Below are 17,586 nucleotides of genomic sequence, written 5' to 3' on the forward strand. Positions count from 1 at the left end.
CAGCTCTCTGGCATAATGAGGGAAGGCTTTATAGAGGTATCGTAGACCTTTTGTTATGATATGAGGTATCTTTGTACTTACCAGGTACCAGAGATGAAGAGAGGAATATAAGAAAGGCATTCTGTGTTTTGGCATGGCTGGACGAGGTCTTTGTATGCAGTGCAAGGTTGTCTAGAGCTTTGTTACAGGGGTAACTGAAGATTCAGGTGGTGGTATGGAGACTAAATTGGAAAGGATAGAGATTTGAGGTGAGGAGTCTGGAAAGGAGACTATTAGACTGGGCAAAGTGAGAGGTGATGTAGGACCAAATGAGAAATAGTAGCTATGGGACAAAGAGCCTAGACAACTAGAGAGATGCTTAAGATGTACAATTGGCAGGACTTGCAGATCAGTTGGATATGGGAGAAGAGAGGAAAAGGACCATATGGAATATAGAATGATTTCTGGATCTTTGCTGTTTCAGAATTTCAGAATCTGCTATTGCCTGAGAAGAAAAGGGGTGGATTTGGAGAGGACTTAATAGTTTTATCTGTATTGTGTTGAAGGTTCTTGTAGGTTAGTTGGAAGTGGGAAGAAGGTCATCACAGATGTTGATATTCCTCCCCCACCCCAAAGATAGGTCATTGTTCACCCTAGTAATTAATTTCAGTGAGGAGACAAGCCAAATTATAGGGGTTTGAGGGGTGTATGTATGTAGAGAATTTGGTTGTAATTGGAAGCAGAGAAAAAGATAAAATACAAAAATACCATTGTTTGTTTTTTTTTATATGTATGTATTTATGTACGTATTTTTCTTGTTTGTTTTTAAAGATTTTAAAGATGAATTATTTAATCCTTGAAATAGTAAATGGACAGCAAAGGGTTGAAGTCACAAATAGTGGAATAGTCATGGAGGAGCCTAGAATAGTGCATCTCAAACTTTAGTGAGGATCTTGTTAAAATGCAGACTCTGAATCGGAAGGTCTGGGTTGGGGCTTGAGATACAGCATTTCTGACAAACTCCCAGATGAGGCTAATGCTGCTGGTTTGTGGCCCATACTCTTTGAAGTAAGATCTAGAGAGTATGGCATTGATAGCATTATAAAAGAGTTAGTCTTGGATAGGAAGAAGAACACCTCTATTCTGAGATCAGGTAAAATGTGAGGTAGATGGAGATACAGATTAAGCTTGTAGGTGGGAGCTATGCCTGATAATTTTTTTTATTTCTGCAAAATAGAAGTAAAACAATGTTAAGAAAAGACTTTGGAATGGTGTTAACTTGAAGACAGAAAGGTTTGGAATAAATTGTGAAGGTTTGGAATAGCTACTAAAAAGAGAAGGGAAATGAGTGAATTTGGAGCATTTAACATTCACTGAACAGTGAGGATTTGTTTGGTGATGGTGTCTGTAGAAATAATTGGAGTAGGGAGAGACTATATATGAAGATTTTTGAGATGATAAGGTACTCTCAGGGGAGATAATGAGGTCTGAAATAGAAAAGTGGCCTTGAGAATACAGAGGGGAGGATGTGGTAGGCTACATAATGGCCCACCCAAAGGTGTCCATGTGAACCCGTGAGTATACTTCCTTACACGGCCAAAGGGACTTTGCAGATGAGATTAAAATAAGCATCTTGAGATGGAGAGATTATCCTGGACTGTACACGTGGGTCTTCTGTAATCACAAGGGTCATTATAAAAGGAAGCAGGAGGGTCAGCAGAGTCAGAAAAGGCCATGTGAGGACAGAAACAGCAGAAGAGGAAATGTGATAAAGGAAGCAGAGGTCAGATTGTTGGAGGACCAAGAGCCAAGGAATGGACAGCCTTAAGAAGCTAGAAAAGGCAAGGAAACAGATTTTCCCAAGAGACTGCAAAAGGAACAAAGCCCTGGTGATGTGCTGATTTTTGCCCAATAAGACTGATTTTGGAATTTCAACCTTCAGGTACTGTAAGATAATAAATTTGTGTGGTTAAGCCATTAAATCTGGTAATTTGTTATAGCCACAATAGGAAACATGCATAGAAGTGTGGATGTAAGGGAATGCAGAGTTAGAACTGATAAAGTGAGGCAGTTGATGAGATGTGCTGTGGGCATCAGGTAACTGGGAAGATTTCTAGCCTGGATAAATGGGTGGAAAAGAGTGGTGAAATTAAAATTACAGGAGGAGATATTAGAGGAAGGTAGTCGCTTTGCATTAAGTATAGATTAGTTAGGGTAAAGGAAGATCTGAAACAGGAAGACGGATTTAAGAGGCTGCCCTAGTATTGTTAATAGTTACTTGAAAAAAATGAGAAAAAAAAAGTTAATTGAGCTGTTCCAATACCAGTACATGACAAATTACATAGGAATATTTAAAATTTTGACTGAGAAGGTAACAAAAGGGATGATTGAGAAAGGCAGGTTTTTGACTACTTCAGGTACTGTTTTTCATTTTAGAAGTCATTTTATTTTACTAGTTTTATTAAGATATAATTGAGAAAATTATGTATTTAAAGTGTCATTGTGATGATTCGCTATGTGTATATATTGGGAAAAGATTCTCATATCATAATCAGGTTATGTAATACATCCATCACCTCATAGATTTAATTTTTTTGGTTAGAGTTCTCTAAGTTAATTTCAGTTATACAGTATTATCAATGGTAGTCACCACGTTACACATTAGATCCTCAAACCTTATTAATCTTGTAACTGAAAGTTTTTATTGAGGTGCGTTCCTTCTATACTGTTTGTTTAGTTTTTATCATGCAAAGTTGTTGAATTTTGTCAAATGCTTTTTCTGCATCTGCTGAGATGATCCTGTGATTTTTATCCTTCATTTTGTTGATGTGGTATGTCACATTTATGGATTAGCATATGTTGGACCGTCCTTGCATGGGAAGCATTGTTATATCTTTTTTGGGAGGGTAATCAAGTTTTTGAAATGCGTATAGCTGCTGTTAGAATGTGAAATAAACAGGGTAGAAAAATTAAGCTAAAAAATGTTGAGAATAGTGGCTAATGTATCAGACATGAACATGTATAGAACATTTCTATCATTTTAGAAACTTCTTTTGGATAGTGGTTATATATTGTTTTATATAATGAGGAACTAGATATTATTATAGTAAAAATTTTAAGAGTTAGTGTTAGCATACCTGGACTCTTGGAGAGATTGTGTGATATAGTTGAGTGAATACTACACCATGCTCTTTCTCTAAGAAACACTAACCTAATTCACAATGAGCACTAACCAGTTGAGTTTCGGGATATCAAGTTTTGATTCTGGTTCTGCTTTGTGTTGTATGAATTTGCAAGCCTTAGAAACATGGAAAGTTTTCTCAACTTCTTAAAGAGATACTACCATGTCTCAAAAACATTAAAAAGAGACAAACAGCTAATATGTATTCACTGCGTAGAGATATTAGAAAAAACATTTTTAAAAAGAAGAAAAATCTTATCTTCAAAGAGAGACTTGCTATCTACCATCCATTTCGTTCTTTTGGTTAAGATACCATGATATCGTTCATTCTGTAGTCTTGAAGATGCACTTCTCTCTTACCCTCATAACTTTGTATGGCTGAAGTATTAGATCATTTGTAAAAATGACTTAAACTTGAATTTTGTGTTTATATTTAATATTAGGTTCCCAAACCATGTTTGTTTCAGACCGTAAGCACTGAGAGAATGCATGTTTCCTAGGACATGAAGTTAAAAGGTTAAGGAACTTATGGGGCACCTGGGTGGCTCAGTCGGTATGATTTTGGCCCAGGTCGTGATCTTACCTTTTGTGAGATGGAGCCCCGTGTCGGATTCTGTGCTGTGATAGCACAGAGCCTGCTTGGAATTTTCTCTGTCCCTCTCTGTTTGCCCCTCTCCAGCTTGAACTCATGCAGTCTGTCTGTCTGTTTGTCTCTCTCTCTTTTTCAAAATAAGTAAATAAACATTTTTTTAAGTTAAAAAATGAAAAGTTAAATTTTTGAAGAGAAATAGAATTAGAGAGGAATGGAGGGTATGTCCAGAAGAATTTAATTGATACAGAGATCAAAACATATAAAAACCTCATTTCTTTTTTTTTTTTTTTTTTTTTAAATTTTTTTTTCAACGTTTTTTATTTATTTTTGGGACAGAGAGAGACAGAGCATGAACGGGGGAGGGGCACAGAGAGAGGGAGACACAGAATCGGAAACAGGCTCCAGGCTCCGAGCCATCAGCCCAGAGCCCGACGCGGGGCTCGAACTCACGGACCGCGAGATCGTGACCTGGCTGAAGTCGGACGCTTAACCGACTGCGCCACCCAGGCGCCCTAAAAACCTCATTTCTAAAATAACCCTTTTATTTTTTACTTTTTTTAAAAAAATGTTTATTTTTGGGAGAGAGCATGCACAAGCAAGGAAGGGGTAGAGAGAGGGATATAGCAGTGAGCTGGATGGGAGCGCGAACTCACAAATCTTGAGATCACGACCTGAGTCCAAGTGGGACACTCAACCAACTGAGCCACCCAGGCACCTCCAATATATATATCCCTTTTATAGACCAGAAAATTTTAAGTCTTTGCTGATAATGCTTATCCAGATTCTATCCAGAAAAGAATAATTTAATAGGCCACGGGAGTTAATTGTATTAGGGTTTTACCTAATATCTTTGTCTCTCTTTTCTCAGGTAAAACTTAGTCATAAATCTCTCAGTTAAATATAATTTATGTGTCTGTATGAAATTGATGATCCGAATCTTGCTAGCGTAGGAAAGTTAATTTGAGGAAAGTTCTGTACTGTTACCTCTGATGAAATGATAGTCTCTTTGCTCTCTCCTGCTGTGTACCTTTCTGTTGCTTTAGAAGCATGGCATATGAGACTTGTTTTGAGGCCCAAGAGTTTAAAGGGAGAAGACGTAAAAAATGTGGCTGTTTCATATTATGACACTGTTGGTTCCTGTATTAAAGTTATCTGAGATAGTTACCACTTTATATTTAGCAAAACAATTCCTCTCATATCCGTAAATAGTTGTAAGCTTATTGGTGATTTTAATGATTGGTGTATATGAATATTTAATGATAAGCAAGTGTTAGATTTAAGTATTTTTTTTTTTTAATTTTTTTTTTTTTCAACGTTTTTAATTTATTTTTGGGACAGAGAAAGACAGAGCATGAACGGGGGAGGGGCAGATAGAGAGGGAGACACAGAATCGGAAACAGGCTCCAGGCTCCGAGCCATCAGCCCAGAGCCTGATGCGGGGCTCGAACTCACGGACCGCGAGATCGTGACCTGGCTGAAGTCGGATGCTTAACCGACTGCGCCACCCAGGCGCCCCAGATTTAAGTATTTTCTAAACTGTGTTCCCATTAATCTAAAATAGTGTTGCATAAATACTTTATATAAAATATTGGGTTTGTATGAAACACAAGCTCAATGTTGAACAGCAATTGGCCCTCAGTACATTTTGAAATGTTTTTGAAAGAGTGAGGGAGAAGTTTAATTTGTATTTGAGTTTATCCTAAACCTAATCATCATTTTATTTTCATATTAGAATTATAGAATGTTTCTAACGTTTTTCCTCCATACTTTACTAACATCAGATATAAACAGAGTTTCCAGTCCTTTCTTTTCTCTCTGCCCTATTTTAATTATGGGTTCTTAGGAGTTTCTTTGCTTTATTTACTCTCTCCCCATAGCTTCTACAAAATTTCAGCAAGAGTTCTCTCCTTCACAGTGTGTTAATTTTTTTTATTGTGTTAACCTAGCTACTTTTCAGTCAGAAGGTCTGGATTTAAAACCTGGCATACAAGGTAGATCAGGCAAGGTTCTGAAAGGAAACTGAATCCAACTGAGATGGTGCAAGAGACTTTCACGAAGGATTGCAGATAAAGGGGTGGATTAAGGGAACCCACAAGGGATGTTCCTGTAGTTACAGAGGGAAGCAAGGAAAATACAGTGTTTTTAGAGCCTGATGAGAGCTGTGGAGAGGGTGATAAGGGGACACAGCTTCTGTCAGAAAATGTGACCAAAAGGGAGGATGCTGGGAAGAAATAATCCGGCCTTCTCTGCCTTCTGATCTGCCGGTGACAGCCCTGAAACTCAGAAGGTGCATTTGTTGAGGTTAGCCTCCTTTGGCACAGAGTTGGATAGAAGAGTATTGGAGGAATAGGGTAGTGACAGTAAGTAATAACCAGTACAACTACTGATGAGTATGGGATTGATTTTAGGTAAGATAATATTTTAGATTACATTTCTAATCTGTTAACTGTAGATACTTCACTAGGATTGATGTGAGCATTAAAATGAGACCTGGTAAACATGTCAGAGTACTATCATAGTGCCTTTGTCTTGTAGATACTTGTTTTTAGTTTTGATAAGGTGAGGATTTGAAAACTTCAGTTTCCTTTCACATGGTGCTGTGCTGCATTTGTTTTATAGGAATTTTGGTTGTCACTGTATTTTAAATATATATGATAGTTTTTGTATTTTCCAGTATTTTTTGAAAAGTGAATTGCAGTCATTATTGAGTAGTTACCAAGATTTAGAGACTGCTTTTACTTATTGCCCAATGACAGGCATTGTCTTTTTCACTCTTGCTGTAGACAGAGCACTACCGACTACTGAATTTGTGGGGTGAGGAAGCTTTACAGATGTAGAGATTAGACTTTGGTGAAAGATTGGTCAGACTTCACCCTGCTACTGCTACCATTGGTGTACCCTTGTTGTGTACTTCTCTTTTCTTTCTTTTTTTTTTTTTTTAAAGCAGGAGGCTCCCAGGGACCTCAGAAAGACCTTTTTTTTTTTTTTTTAATGTTTTAAAATGTTTATTTAATTAGAGAGAGAGAGTGAGTAAGCATGGGGGGGGGGCAGAGAGACAGAGACAGAATCTGAAGCAGACTCCAGGTTCCAGGCTGTGAGCTGTCAACACAGAGCCCAACACGGGGTCCAACTCACGAACCTGAAATCACGACCTGATCTGAAGTTGAACGCTCAACCGACTGAGCCATCCAGGCACCCCTGTACTTCTCTTTCCTTTCCTTTTCTTTCTTTTAATTATTTTTTAATCTTTATTTATTTTTGAGAGACAGAGTGTGAGCAGGGGAAGAGCAGAGAGAGAGGGAGACACAATCTGAAGTAGGCTCCAGGCCCCAAGCTGTCAGCCACAGCCCGACGCGGGGCTTAAACTCATGAACTGTGAGATCACGACCTGAGCTGAAGTCGGATGCTCAACCAACTGAACCACCCAGGCGCCCCTGTACTTCTCTTTTCTAAAGACAGCAGTGATGCTTCATCACACTTTTGTTCCTAATCCTTAGAGTATTTCTTCTACCAGAGATCTGCTTTCATCCAGTCTCACCTTTGAGCATTCATAGGCTAGACCAGGATGAAGACAGTCTATTTTCAGGAAAATTTTAGCTACCAGATAGATAATAATCTGCTTAAAAGCATTTTCTGTCTTTAAAAAAGTCTCCCCCCAAAAAACTATTATGATTTTGAAATTTAATAAATTTCTATTTTATGTAACAGGGTTGAGTTAGTAGTTTTTGTAAATTTCAGACTGAACTTTTCTGAATTCCTGACTAAATCTTCATTATTTTCCACCAGACGTTCTGCCAAATCCCGAAGCAGAAGCCCATATTCCTCTAGGCATTCAAGATCTCGTAGCAGGCACAGGTTGTCTCGATCCAGAAGCCGTCACTCTAGCATTTCTCCTAGCACACTAACTCTGAAGAGTAGCCTGGCAGCCGAGTTGAACAAGAATAAAAAAGCACGGGCTGCAGAGGCAGCAAGAGCTGCAGAAGCCGCAAAAGCTGCAGAAGCAGCTAAGGCTGCTGAGGCTGCTGCCAAAGCTGCCAAAGCCTCCAACACTTCTACACCTACGAAGGGGAGCACGGAGACGGGTGCCAGTGCATCTCAAACAAACCATGTGAAGGATGTGAAGAAACTGAAAACAGAACACGCACCTTCTCCGTCAAGTGGTGGGACTTTAAAAAACGACAAGGCAAAAACAAAGCCACCTCTTCAGGTAACCAAGGTGGACAATAATTTGATTGTAGATAAAGCCGCCAAGAAAGCAGTTGTAGTTGGGAAGGAGAGTAAGTCTGCTGCTACAAAGGACGAACCAGTATCTCTTAAAGAGAAAACCAAACCACTTACACCAAGTTTAGGAGCCAAGGAGAAGGAGCAACATGTGGCTTTAGTGACCTCTACGTTACCACCGTTACCTTTGCCTCCCATGCTGCCTGAAGATAAAGATGCCGATAGGTAAGTGCAAAAAAGTTTTGTCACTAACAGTTTATTTTTATTATTTTGAAATTATTTTTTTACTGTTTATTTTTGAGAGAGAGAGCAAGAGCAAATGAGCGTGGGGGAGGGGTAAAGAGAGAGGGGATGGGGGAGACACAGAATGTGAAGCATTCTGTCAGCACAGAACCAGCCTCGGGGCTCGAACTCTCAAGCCGCAAGTTAATGACCTGAGCCGAAGTCAGACGCTTAACTGACTGAGCCACCTAGGCGCCCTTGTCACTAACAGTTTAAAAAAAGAAATGTAAGTTTGGAGTGAGAAATTACCTGAAATGCCCTCCCCCCCCCCATAAAAAGGTTATAAAAAATCATAAGTAAGTAAACTATCTTTATTATGTACACTTTAAAATGAAGCACACTGCTTGTAAGATGAGAAAATATAGTTTATGCTAAGAATTCCAGGAAAAATTTGCTGTTGGGTTCGGAATACAATGTATATTTCCGATTGAGTTTGGGAATTAGAAATGCTAGTACTGTGTTTTCTTTGATTTAATATTCCTTAAATGACAGTATCAGAAACAGGACATTTATGAGAGACTCTGTCCTGGGTGATTAAAGCAGGTATATTCGTTATTTCTAGGTTTCTTCTGTGGCCTTATACATTTATCACTCTGGGTAGCTTTATGAATTTATTATTTTTTAGACTTTTCTTGACCCTTTTAATTTTGTGCAATTGGAGATTCATTATGTATTACAGAGAACTCAATGTGGTTATGCTTTCCTTTAACATGTTTACAGATTCTTTTATGAATATTGGGGGTATGACTTTTTTTTGAAACATTTTATTTTTTAGAGGATGAAGATAAGAGTGTCTGTAAAGTAAATGTGGTTCTAAGAATATTTCTGAAACATATGCTAGGATAGAAGCATTATGCTACTGTGTAATGTCTGTCTGTTACACCACTTAACCTTTTTCATTTTTATTTTTATGGAGAAATTAGAGCTGTTTTTCCCTCATTTTCTGTTAAAAAGCAACTATATGAGCAGTTTTCCTAGCTGACATCTTTATAGAATTTGGAAACAAGTGGATGAGAATGCTGTGTGGGTAGGTCTTTCAAGTGCTCACTTCGGCTGGCATTATGAACATTTTATAATTTAAAACAAAAAAATCATAATTCATGTGTTTTGTGTCCACTATAATGTCTTTTTTCTACAATCAAAAATGTTGCCAGGAGAACTCATCCAATATAATCAGGTATTCTCCAATTATACCACTCTAATTATGGTATTTACAGGTTTCACTATTCTCTAGGAACACTGAAGGTTCATAAACAGAGTAGTGATTTGTAATTTTGATGAGTTGTGGAATGGACTCTCCAGCAGAGAGGCATGAATGCAGAACTGAGTCACTTCATTAGTGAGAAAATAACCCATTTGCCAAGAATCTAGTAATTCTGGGCTGGTGAGACTGGTTATTCTCTATTTTTCATATATCCTATGGAGATAAATTTTTACTGGTGGTATTTTCAAGAATTCAAGATGTATGCAGGTGAATGCTTTAAGGAGGGCATTTTTTGTGCATCCTTTTTTTTTTTTGACAATTGACTGATTTATTGAACAATAGAATCTAAAGTTCTGATCTCGGATGTGTACAATCCCCATTTAGCTTTGCGTCTTTTATTTTTTATTTATTTATTTTTTTGATTTAACTTTATTTTTTATTTTTTTAAATTTACATCCAAACTAGTTAGTATATAGTGAAGCAATGATTTCAGTAGATTCCTTAATGCCCCTTACCCATTTAGCCCATCCCCCCTCCCACAACCCCTCCAGCAACCCTCAGTTTGTTCTCCATATTTATGAGTCTCTTTTGTTTTGTCCCCTCCCTGTTTTTATATTATTTTTGTTTCCCTTCCCTTATGTTCATCTGTTTTGTCTCTTAAAGTCCTCATATGAGTGAAGTGATATGATTTTTGTCTTTCTCTGACTAATTTCACAGCATAATACCCTCAAGTTCCATCCACATAGTTGCAAATGGCAAGATTTCATTCTTTTTGATTGCTGAGTAATACTTCATTGTATACATATACCACATTTTCTTTATCCATTCATCCATCGATGGACATTTGGGCTGTTTCCATACTTTGGCTATTGTTGATAGTGCTGCTATAAACATGGGGGCGCATGTGTCCCTTTGAAACAGCACACCTGTATCCCTTGGATAAATGCCTAGTAGTGCAATTGCTGGGTCATAGGGTAGTTCTGTTTTTAGTTGTTTGAGAAACCTCCATACTGTTTTCCATGTGCATCCATTTTTTTTTAACGTTTATTTATTTTTGAGACAGAGAGAGAGAGCATGAACAGGGGAGGGTCAGAGAAAGAGGGAGACACAGAATCTGAAACAGCCTCCAGGCTCTGAGCTGTCAGCACAGAACCCGATGCGGGGCTCGAACCTATGGACCGCGACATCATGACCTGAGCCGAAGTCGGACGCTTAACCGACTGAGCCACAGGCGCCCCAGTGTGCGTCCATTTTTAATGAGATGTTGGTATATGTCATGCTTATCATCAAAAATTTTTTTGACCTGTATTCTTTTTGGTCTCTTCTGCTTTTCTGTTGTGTCTCTGTTCTTCTTTCTTTGAATATGTTTGCACATTTCATGGATATAGAAGTTTTTAAGACCCCTGGCTACTACTACTAACATGTGTGGCCACAGATCAATTCAACACCAGTCAGTCACTCTTCTTTTGATGCTCCATTGTCCTTGGTCAGTGGGAACTCCTTAAGCTGACTGTCTTGTCCTTTTGACATGACCTGTTTGGTTTTGAGTACTTCCTAGCCAAGTAATATCTTTTAGGGTTACTTTGAACTTTGCTTCTCCTTCAGACCCGGAATTTATTACTCTTTAAAAATCACAAGATAGACTGTTAACTATATACTTTCATATAATAAATTGTTTTGTTTTAAAGGAAATTAGGATTATACTATGCATAATACTCGACTTTTTTTTTCATTTAATATGTTGGAGATCATTCCATATTGGTATATGGATAGGTTCAATATTCCTGTCTATAGGAATGGTAAATCATGCTCTTACTAACTATTCTATTGGTTAAGGGATACTTAGATTTATAATAATTGTTTGCTATCACACTCGTTATATTAATATTTTATGTACGTTTGAGCAATTTTTGTAGGATAGTTATAAGGTTGAAGTATACACATTTAAAATCTGATTGGGGCGCCTGGGTGGCGCAGTCGGTTAAGCGTCCGACTTCAGCCAGGTCACGATCTCGCGGTCCGTGAGTTCGAGCCCCGCGTCAGGCTCTGGGCTGATGGCTCGGAGCCTGGAGCCTGTTTCCGATTCTGTGTCTCCCTCTCTCTCTGCCCCTCCCCCGTTCATGCTCTGTCTCTCTCTGTCCCAAAAATAAATAAAAAATGTTGAGAAAAAAAAAAAAATTTAAATCTGATAAAAGCTGCCAAATTGTATCTTAATAAGACTGTGTGCCAATTTATACAGTCTATAAAATATATGATTATTTAATTTTGCATTTTTCTGATTGTTGAGATAGCATCTTTCTGAATACTTGTTGGCTATTTATTTTTTTCCAGTGAACTACTTGTTTATATCTTATGCTGGCTTTTCCTTAATACTGTTTTTCTTTTTTTTTTTTCCTTATGTTAAAGATCTTGCCTTTCAGAGTCTATTGCTTGCCTTTGACATTTATTTGTTTTTGGCCATATGGATGTTTTCCTTTTTTAAAAATTTTTTTTTAATGTTTATTATTTTTTGAGAGAGAGAGACAGAGAGCAAGCAGGGAAGGGGCAGAGAGAGAGGGAGACAGAATCGGAAGCAGGCTCCAGGCTCTGAGCTGTCAGCACAGAGCCCGATGCAGGACTCAAACTCACAGACCGCGAGATCATGACCCATGCTGTAGTGGGCCGCCCAACCGACTGAGCCACCCAGGCGCCCCGGATGTTTTCCATTTTTAAATATAGTCAGATCTGTCATTTTTCCTTTAAAACTTATGGGTTCATAAAGTTAAAAAAGCTTGACTCAAATCATACAGAAATTTGTTTTTGGTTATTAGATGAGGAAGAAAAATGCTCTCCCCTACCACCCTGTAGGCTGATAGATCTAGTTGTTTCTAACATCACTTACTGAATAGTCCCAGCTCACTGGTTTGTGGTGCCATATATAAAAATTCTTATAGATACCTGTATTTCTGGACCCTCTCTTCTTTTTTTTTAAAAAATGTTTCATTATTTTTGACAGAGAGACAGAGACAGAGAGACAGAGCATGAGTTGGGGAGGGGCAGAGAGGGAGGGCGACACAGAATCCATACAGGCTCCAGGCTTTGAGCTGTCAGCACGGAGCCCTATGTGGGACTCAGACTCACCGACCGCGAGATCATGACCTGAGCCGAAGTTGGATGCTCAACCGACTGAGCCACCCAGGTGCCCCTGGACCCTCTTTTCTATTAATGTGTTTTATTATTTCTTTGCCAGTACTTTTTTGTTTTGACTTCTTTAGATGAATAGTATATTGGTTCTCAGACTCAAATACCGATTAGTGAATAGCTCTGCTATTCAGCCTCAGCTTCAGTGCTACTGTATATGAATTTGAGCCCAGTGTTGCTAGAGCCTTTGATTTTTTTTTTAAGAAGCCTGAAATCTGAATGTTTATGTAAATTTTCTGATTTAAAAATATTTACAATTTAATTCATAGTTTTTTGTTTTTGTTTTTTTTTTTTCTTATAAAACATTGGGTAGACCATAATATATATTCCTTGACTTCAGCCAATCTTGGGCTTCTAGTTTGGGATCTTTTATAAAATTTGTTTTAATGTTTATTTTTGAGAGGGAGACAGAGAGAGACAGAGAGAGACAGAGTATGAGTGGGGGGATGGGCCGAGAGAGAAGTAGACATAGAATTCGAAGCAGGTTCCAAGCCATCAGCACAGAGCCGGATGTGGGGCTCGAACTCATGAACTGGGAGATCATGACCTGAGTCAAAGGTCACGCTTAACTGACTGAGCCATCCAGGTGCCCCTAGTTTGGGATCTTTTAAAACAGGTTGACCACAGGACAAGGCAAATATCACTTCATTATTGTTTTTTGGAAGTGTTTTTTGGCAGATTTTTGTCTTTATTCTTAGATTTTTATAAGCTGCTTGTCAAGTTATATTAAAAAATTTTTTGCTTGTGTTTTGTGTGGGACTCTAGTGAGTGTAGTAGATTAATTTGGAGACTAATAGCTTTACAGCATTACAGTTTCCCGTACAAAAACATTGTTTCTTTCCATTCATTCAGATCCAGTTTTATTTTCATCATATTTTTAAATTTTCTTCTATTGGCCTTGTATATTTCTTGTTAAGGCATTTTATTGTTTTTGTTGCTGTAGTATATGGGAGCTATTAAAAATGTCATGCTTCCTGTTTGGTTATTGTAGGTATTCAATAAAAATAATGATGCTTTTAATTATATAGTATTATTCTTGGATAGTTAGTATTTCATTTCTCTGAAGCCTGGGAGTCTTGCTGAATTTGGTAGTTCATAACATATATATGAATATAGGCAGTCTTTTAATTTTTAAGTTATAAGTAAAGTTAAGATTTGTGTTTTTTCCTCTAAAAATGTTGATTTGAATCTTCAGACAAATGAGAATTATTGACTGAAAACTAATTACAAGTAAGAGATTACAGTTTTGTTTTGTTTTGTTTTTTGAGACTACAGTTTTCTAAGAATTATTTGGAATAGGTTTATTTTCAGGCACAGTTCAAGTGGTACCTTTTTAGAAAGAAGCCTTTACTATCTTTCAATCCTGATTTAGCGACCCTTTAGCTACATTACTCTAGGACTCCATTTGTGTAGTACTTTATCCTACTGCTTGCTTGACTATGTTCTCCAAAAGTCTGTCTAAGTTCCTTTCTGAGAGGAGTTATATCTTAAATTTTTTTGATGTTTATTTATTTTATTTTTATTTTTTTTAAATGTTAAAAAAATGTTTATTTTTGAGAGAGAGGGAGAGACAGAGTGTGAGCAGAGGAGGGGCAGAGAGAGAGAGGGAGACACAGCATCCGAAGCAGGCTCCAGGCTCCGAGCTGTCAACACAGAGCCCAATGTGGGGCCCGAACTCACAAACCATGAGATCATGACCTGAGCTGAAGTTGGACACTTAACCATCTGAGCCACCCAGGCGCCCCTGGAGTTGTATCTTGACCTGAGCTGAAGTCGGATGCTCAGCTGACTGAGCCACCCAGGCACCCCTGATGTTTGTTTATTTTTGAGAGAGAGAGAGAGCGTGAGCAGGGGAGGGGCAGAGAGAGAGGAGACACAGAATCTAAAGCAGGCTCCAGGGTCTGAGCTGTGAGCACAGACGCAATGTGGGGCTCAAACTTCACAAACCATGAGATCATGACGTGAGCTGAAGTTGGATGCTTAACCATCTGGGCCACCCACGTGCCCCAGGAGTTGTATCTTAATATATTTGTTATAGTTTTTATTGTTAAAGTCCAGTGCCTTACCTAACATCTAGTACATAGAAGCATAAAATCAATTGAACGTATGGACATTAACATTGAAAAGGAGGCTATGTACCATTACTGTAAAAATAAAACTGCAAACTAGTTTCCTTTTGAGCATGTTTTCTCTGTTAAAGAACCTTCTGGTGAGTAACACGGGGCTATGGAGAAAAGGCACAATTTTATTGTAGTTATTGATAAATGGTTTTTATCAGATGGTATTAAAGTGTGCCTTTGTACAATAATATTGTTTAACATGAATAGAAGTTATAATTAATGATTTACATTGATAATGTCATTTGTAATTTCCGACCCCAGTGGTGTAGTCTCACTAAACTTTTTCATTATCGGACTCATAACTGCTATGAAAGTGTGTGAAGTCCAAATTTTGTTATCATTATAAGATTTTCTTTCAAGAAATGTCATTTTTTAAAAATTTTTTTCAACATTTTATTTATTTTCTGAGAACGAGAGACAGAGTGTGAGTGGGGGATGGTCAGAGAGAGGGGGAGACACAGAATCCAAAGCAGGCTCCAGGCTCTGAGCTGTCAGTACAGAGCCTGATGCAGGGCTTGAACCCACAAACTGTGAGATCATGACCTAAGCCGAAGTCTGACGCTTGACTGACAAGCCACCCAGGTGCCCCAAGAAATGTCATATTTTTAAGCAGATTTTTTAGTAACTGGGAGGTTTAAAATAATCAGATTACCTAGTTAAAATTCAGAGTTCTTTATGCATTCAAAAAAGTACAATACAAACAACTTAAATTTTGACCTGTAATTTCCGTAAGCTAGAACCTTAAAAATATTTGAGAGTCATTATCCAATTTAAGAAAATTAACCCTGGAAAAGGGCAAAGCTAAACTAGTTGTTCGTGGTTATTTAAATGGGCAAGATAAATAACTCCATTTAGTGTTATTTATTTAATAAGAGACTTTTTCTTTTAAGTTTATTTATTTATTTTGAGAGAGAGGGCATGAGTAGAGAAGGTGCAAAGAGAGAAGGAGAGACTCCCAAGCAGGCTTCATTCACACTGTCAGCACAGAGCCTGATGCGGGGCTTGAACTCACGAACCATGAGATCATGATGTGAGTTGAAATCAAGAGTTGGATGCTTAACTGACTGAGCCACCCAGATGCCCCGAGACTTTTTTTTTTTTAATGTTTGTTTATTTTTATGGGAGAGAAAGAGAACACATGCGGGGGAGGGGCAGAGAGAGAGGAAGAGAGAATCCTGTGGGTTCTGTGTTTGCAGCGCTTGAACTAACGAACACTGAGATCATGACGTGAGCCTAAATCACGAGTCGGACCCTCAACTGACTAGCTGCCCAGGTGCCCCATGTAGTGTTATTTATTTCTATAAAACCTCTTTATGTCTCTCCAACAGAGTCAGGATGCTATCACAGAACTAATGAATTTTTCTGTGAAGCATGAATAATTGATTTTTTTAGTCTTAATTTACAGTTTCATAGTAATTCTAAATCATCTTTAAAATATACGATTTTTTGAACAGATTTAGATTTGCAGAAAAATTATAATTATACTACAGAGAGTCCCCATAGATACTGTATTCAGTTTTTTCAGTATTAACATCTTACATTAATATGGTATGTTTGTTTCAATCAGTGAACAAATATCAAAATATTATTGTAACTAAAGTTCATACTTTGTTTAGGTTCCTTAGTTTTTATCTAATCATTTTGACCCCCAGATTTGGTATTTTGCAATTGAATACAGTTTATTATTTTAGCTGGAAAGTAACTTAGTTTAGTATTTTGCCATTACTACTTAAGTGTAAGACATGGCTGATTATTATTTCTCAAATAAATGTGTTTTGTTTGTCTGACTCCTTTCTTCCTTAGCTTACGAGGAAATATTTCAGTAAAAGCAGTTAAAAAAGAAGTAGAGAAGAAACTACGATGTTTACTTGCTGATTTACCACTGCCCCCTGAGCTACCAGGAGGAGATGATCTCTCAAAGAGTCCAGAAGAAAAGAAAACAACAACACAGTTACATAGTAAAAGGAGGCCTAAGTATGTTGCTTGCTTTCTACCTGCTTTTAAATTGACCAGAAATGATTCTGGGTCCTCATAAAATCATAAAACACAAAAAATTAAGATTTAAAATAATAAAAAGTATATTTATTCTTTAAACTTAAGTATATGAATAAATTCTACTAGAGTTTTGAAAAAAAATTCATAATTCCCTGCATACCTATTCAAAATGACTAATAAAACTAAATTTAATTTTCTCTCATGGTTTGTAATGTATTAATTTCTTGGGGTATTATATGTTAAAGATAATTTCTATAATTAAGTTTTTAAATAACACAAAACACTGAAATTGGAGAAGGTGGAAGTCAGCATTCAGTGAGCCCAAACAAAATTAGTAATGGGCAAGCTGCTATGTTTTCTTTGCTTTTTAGCTCCATTTGCTCCTATAACTAAATGCATTTTTCATTTTGCAAGAGGTGGAGTGGAAGAAGGTTTGAAATCTGTATCCTAAATTAGCTTCAAGTAAGTGCCTAGAGATAACTCCCTTGAAATGTGTTCATCAGTTAAGAAGTGAGCATGTTGATTTCTTTTTTTACTTCTACTTAACCAAGGGAAAGTGTGAGTAAGACTTTGAGTTAGATCTGATTTTAGAATTGCTGTTCAGGTGCCTCGTGTGAGTATGAGGCAATTTTCTAGTATAGAGTAGAAAACTAGAAAACTTTTAAAAGTCTTTCTGAGTATTGTAGCTTTATTCCTTTACTTGAATTTCTATTACATACCAGAATATTGAAAGACTATTAAATTATGTATCTTTTGAAGAATGTCAAATATTTGTCATATATAACACACACACAGCCACAAAGTATGGATTCCTGGAAGTTGATTATATTAA

General features: G+C 37.4%; 1 protein-coding gene across 4 annotated transcripts in view; it reads left to right on the forward strand.

The window, feature by feature from the left end:
* The window catches only part of CDK13 (cyclin dependent kinase 13), a 126,573-nt gene that overhangs the window by 18,694 nt on the left and 90,293 nt on the right, over window positions 1-17,586 (forward strand). For all 4 annotated transcript variants that reach the window (XM_058725461.1, XM_058725463.1, XM_058725462.1 and 1 more), the window contains exons 2-3: window positions 7,539-8,198; window positions 16,563-16,733. In XM_058725461.1, coding sequence (XP_058581444.1) covers window positions 7,539-8,198; window positions 16,563-16,733 — 831 coding nt within the window. The remainder of the gene's footprint in view (window positions 1-7,538; window positions 8,199-16,562; window positions 16,734-17,586) is intronic.

Source organism: Neofelis nebulosa, chromosome 4, assembly GCF_028018385.1.
Source record: "Neofelis nebulosa isolate mNeoNeb1 chromosome 4, mNeoNeb1.pri, whole genome shotgun sequence".
Classification (NCBI taxonomy): Eukaryota; Metazoa; Chordata; class Mammalia; order Carnivora; family Felidae; genus Neofelis; species Neofelis nebulosa.